Genomic DNA, 5425 nt, shown 5'->3' with positions numbered 1-5425 from the left:
AGTGCTATTCAGTAAGAGACAGATTGTTGGTGTGTTATTGTGGTGCATTAATGTTGGCTAAGGGACAAACTTCCACCCAGTTGCTCTCTCATTTCCCCTTCTCAACAGCACAGGGGGAGAAAATCAAATCAAAAATCTCATGGGTCAAGGTAAAGTCAGGGAGATCACTTACCTTAATACTGTCACAGGAAAGACTGGTTTCACTTGAGGAAAATTAATTTAATTTACTGCCAATTAAAATAGATTTGAGTAGTGACAAACAAAAACAAAAATTAGAACAATGCATTCACTCTCCCCTTTTTCCAGGCTTAACTTCACTCCATTACTCTGACTCTTCTACTGTACTCTGACCGCTGCTCCAAGCAGCTCAGGGGTGTGGAGGATGGGAGTGTTATAGTCAGTACATAACAGTTCTTCTCTGCTGCTCCTTCGTCCTCAGCTTTTCCCATTCTCCAGTGAGATCCTTCTCATGGCCTGCAATTCCTTCGGGAAACATCATACTACTCTGACATGTGGTCCTCCATGGAATGCAGGGAAATACCTTCTCCCACCCCTCCTTCTCCTCTGATCACGGGGTTCGCAGGGTTGTTTCTCCCTCTCTTTTTCCCCCTCCTCCTCTGCTTGTCTGAGTTTTTCTGCTCTTACACGTGTTTTCCCAGGGACACCACCAGCTTGGCTAATGGGCTCAGCTGTGCCCTGCCATGGGTCTTTTTTAGAGCTGGCTGGAACTGTCTGTGTCCAGCATGAGGACAGCACCTGCCCTCTTCTCACATAGGCCAGTCCTGCAGCCTCACCTACCCCCTCATTCCCAGCCTTGCAGCATAAATATAATACAAGTTATGAACACTGTTTTAGCCACAAATACAAAGCACAGCACTGTATGGGCTGCTCTGCAGGAAGTTAACTCCATCCCAGCCGCACACAGTACACTCTCCATTGACTTGTGTTGCACAGATGATCACAGAATGTTTATTAAAAAGTAGTAATAACTTACTGGGATCTTTGCAAAGGGTAATGCTCAGAAGGTGAATCAAACTCTCCCAGAAAGGATGCTTGGTCCCTGTCCAGACGGTGATGGGATTCTGTTGCAAGAATCTTTGCAGCAAGATCTTCAGGTGAGTAGGACCAGGCTCCCCAAGATGTTTTTCTCCTCAATTCTTATATCAAGCTGGTCTGTGGCCCTCTTTGATCACTCCAGCACATGCATAATCCACTGCTGTTTTTCATCTTAACTGTGCACATAACATTTCCTATTCTATGTTCAAGTGTCTGTACTTTGGAACCATTCCTTCTGCTGTGATTTCCAGGTGTCTTTATCTATGTAGAAACCCATGTATTCTTTGGTAAGAGGTGCTGGGAGAGGTCTCTGGGACAGAATGATTCTCAGCTGATGATGTGAATCAACACACGGAAATATACAAATAGAGCCTATCAATTAGTCTAGGTTTAGCACCATATCCCAGGTAAGGCCATTGTTTCATCTCTGCTGAGACTAGCAGAGCAGTACCTGGACAACCAGGAAATTAATGACTAAGTAGAATGGGTTTGCACAAAGCTCCACCAGTTATAACTAAAGGAAAAACTTGAATTTCATCCTTTTACCACACAACTACATTTCCTTAGCTCTTGTCACAACTGTAATAAAAGCCTGGGAACCAGTGTGTGTGGAATCTCAATTCAGGGGAATCAAATCATTTGCACACTGACAGGCATGTAGTGCTGTTGAGAAGCTCTGCAGAAACCATCTGGTCTGCTGGTTCAAAGGCACATACCTCATAGGTTCTGTGTCATTGTATGTATCTAATCAGTAGAGATGACATTTATACCTTCCATATTTGCAAGGAGGGCTCGTATTGTTGGTAGGTGCAGAGCTAAATATATTCATAACCCTCCTATCACTTTTAGATAATTCTTCTTGTTTCTAGATCAGACAATGAGCATTCCTGAAAGCAGTTCTGAAAATCAGGGAGCTTGGAAGTGGGTATAAATCCAAACACTTGGCAAGCACTGAAATGTTGGAGACAACTATGCTATTTCTCTGCTATAAGGATGATGTGTTTTTTTCTAGAAAAGCTTACACATTAATTAATCCAAGAAAAGAAATTGCCCTCACAGCCCAACAGCTAGGGCATTCAGATGACTCTCTCAGGATGTTGGAAAATTTGTCTCCTTTCCAGGGAAAAAGACTAACTTAGGTTCAGACAAAAAATTGTCATAACGCTGATATTTCAATTTCACTTAATAATTGAGAAGAGCTTGTTCATGCCTTATCAGAAACCCTATATTTGTTCATGGCTGTTCTCAGAGCCTTCTTTATGTTGTTATTTCTTAAGCTGTAGATGAGGGGATTGACCAGTGGCGTCAGAACTGTATAGCAGACAGAGAACACTTTGTGGAGGTCTCTCAATGTGTTTGTTTTTGGTACCAAGTACACAACAATCAGGGTCCCATAGAAAAATGTCACCACAGTGAGGTGGGAAGAACAGGTAGAAAAAGCTGTGTGCCTTCCTGTGGAAGACGGGATCCTGAGGACAGTGTTGCTGATGTACACATAAGATATGAGTGTCAAGAGAAATGGAGGTAGTGTCAAAAGGGAGGCCAAGATGAACGTTACAACCTCAATCCAGCGGGTATCACTGCAGGCGAGCTTTACCACTGGCATGAAGTCACAGAAGAAATGATCAATTTCATTTGGGCCACAGAAAGTTAGCTGTGGCATCAGACAGGTGACTATAGCACTAGCCAACAACCCATTTACCCAAGACCCACCCGCTAATTGGAGGCAGCACCTGCTGTTCATTATGGTTGTGTAATGCAATGGTTTGCATATTGCAATGTACCGGTCATAAGACATGACAGTCAGGAGACAACATTCTGCACCTGCTAGCCCAGTGAAGAAAAAGTACTGCAGAAAACAACCATTAAGTGAAATAACGTATTTGTTTGTTAGGAAACTTGACAGCATTCTGAGCAGGATGGTGGAAGTGTAACAGGTGTCCAAGAATGACAGATTCCTCAGGAAAAAAAACATGGGGTTATGAAGGTGATGATCAGTCACAACCAGCACCATGATCAGGAGGTTCCCTAATACAGTTGTAATGTAGGTCACTAGAAACATCACAAAGAGGATAAACTGTACTTCTGGAATACTTTGGAAACCGAGGATGATGAATTCCACAACAGCTGTTTCATTCCCCTGCTCTGCTCTTCTCATGACTATAACAGTTACAGTAAAGTCCACGAAAATATTTTGAGATTTTTGAGAAAAGCCTACCAACTTTTAGTGCAGTTATGTTAATTAACAGAAGGAGAGGAATCTTCTATCTGAAATTGCCCAGAAAAGTTGCAAATAAAAATCCTGTTTTCCCAAGAGTGTATTTATTCCAGCTAACTTAATGTCTGTGAGGGTCATCTCCATCACCTTACCCATCAGAGTCAATATTCACTCATCCGCCTTCCAGAAGTTACCAAGATCACACAAAATATGTGCGTAAAATCAGAATTACCATACAGAGTTGCATATTTTGAACATAAAGACTTAACTCACTTTTAAACTATTATTCAGATGTCAAAAATGAAATAAAAAAGGCAGTTGACTTACAGCTTTCATGTCAGATAAGAAAAATCTGTGCTTGGTACTACACACTCTCAGTGAATGTTATGGACCTAACTTTCTTTGATGCTTCGGAAAAGCCAAGTTGCAGGTTGTACACAGCACAGAAATTCTTCTGTCACAGGTATTTGTTTTGCAATTCAACCAAAGATTTCATCATGTGCAATGGAAATATATAACTTCCTTGTGTTTTTCAGTTTCATCTCGTGAGATATCATTTTCCTATAAGAGTCAAATATAGATTTACTCCAGTTTATTGTAACTTTCTGAGTAACATCATGTTCGATGGCCCAGTAACTAGTAACAAAGGCAACAGTTATTTCTCCAGTTACCAGCTTGGAAAGATAAGGGTATTTAATGTTCAGTTTTTACTTTATTTTCTGGTATATAAAGCTAATTTAAAAGATGTTCAGTGGGCCAAGTTCTGCTAATTGTCTACTTGTGTCTTAAACAAAATGCCTTTTCTGTTCAGAGATCCTCAGAGAGATTATCTGTGTTTAAGAAAAAAATTGTTATTACATAACTTAAAATGATTATTATTTTCAACTTAAGTCTGAAACTAGCTGAAAAACTTTAAAAGCTTTTTAAAATAGAAACTTGATCTACCTGGAGGCCATGTTTTTTCTATCTGGACATACACTAGTAACTGGGAACCCTAAGATTAGGGCAATTAACAGTCAGAAAGCCATTCTGTCTTCTTGAAGTCTTTTCCATACTCCCAGTGAAACTGTCACTGCCTCCACGATTAACCTTATCTTAAGACACTGGCAATGTAGATATTTACATCAGAATTAGTATTCAAAAATTCCTTTTATGTTGGAAATAGACTGTTAGCAGTGATTAGTCTGACTTAGTTTACATGTCTCTGGGATACAATGTCTCTTGCTGTAAAAGTCCAGTGACTATTGGCTTAGTCTCCAGTAACTGTAAGAGAGCAAGTAATAATTATCTCAAAGGTAGATGATTTTTCTGCAGAGGTTTGTTGTTAGTCTTCTTCATTTAACCTGTCCAGCAAGCCTAAATTTTAGATTCTAGCTAAGGTCCAAAGGAATCAGACAACTCAATTGTGAATAAAAAACACTCAAATCTGAGTATATATTTGGAATTACAATCTTTTGTTTTCTTCTAACTACAAAAAGCTTCTGTGATTTAAACTTCTAAAGGTTGGCCTTAGGCTGCCTGCATAATCAATGGGCAGAAGCAGGTAAGATAAATCTCCCTCTGTGTTAGATGGTTAGGCAGATGGGTATCTTTAGACTATCTGAATTAAATCAGTCATTGTCATGGTTTAACCCCATCTAGCAACTGAGTACCACATGGCCACTCGCTTCCACTCAGTGGGATAGGGAAGAGCGTTAGAAGGGTAAAATTGAGAAAAAATCATGAGTTGAGATAAAGGCAGTTTAATAGGTAAGTCAAAAGCCATGCAAATAAGCAAAGCAAAATAAGGAAATTATTCACTACTTCCCATCAGCAGGCAGGTGTTTGGCCATCTCCAAGAAAGTAGGGCTTCATCACACATAACAGTTACTTGGGAAGACAAACAACATAACTCCAAATATCCTCCCTTTCATTCTTCTCCCTGCTTTTATTGCTGAGCGTGACATCATATGGTATGGACTATTCCTTTGGTCAGTTGGTGTCAGCTGTCCCAGCTGTGTCCCCTCACAGCTCCTTGTGCACTCCCAGGCTGCTTGCTGGCAGGGCGGTGTGAGAAGCAGAAAAGTTCTTGACTTTGTGTAACCACTGCTCAGCAATAACTAAAACATTCCTGTGCTATTAACACTGTTTTCAGCACAAATCCAAAACATA

General features: G+C 40.4%; 1 protein-coding gene across 1 annotated transcript; it reads right to left on the bottom strand.

Moving 5' to 3' along the window:
* Positions 1–2260: 2260 nt before the first annotated feature.
* LOC104614616 (olfactory receptor 11A1-like) lies at positions 2261–3214 on the bottom strand. Its single transcript, XM_010283179.1, has one exon. The coding sequence runs from the start codon at positions 3212–3214 to the stop codon at positions 2261–2263; it is 954 nt and encodes a 317-aa protein (XP_010281481.1).
* Between the last annotated feature and the right edge of the window lie 2211 nt (positions 3215–5425).

This window comes from Phaethon lepturus, unplaced genomic scaffold (assembly GCF_000687285.1).
Source record: "Phaethon lepturus isolate BGI_N335 unplaced genomic scaffold, ASM68728v1 scaffold4823, whole genome shotgun sequence".
Classification (NCBI taxonomy): Eukaryota; Metazoa; Chordata; class Aves; order Phaethontiformes; family Phaethontidae; genus Phaethon; species Phaethon lepturus.
Note: the sequence above shows the minus strand (reverse complement) of the source record. Positions and strands in the feature narration are given on the sequence as shown.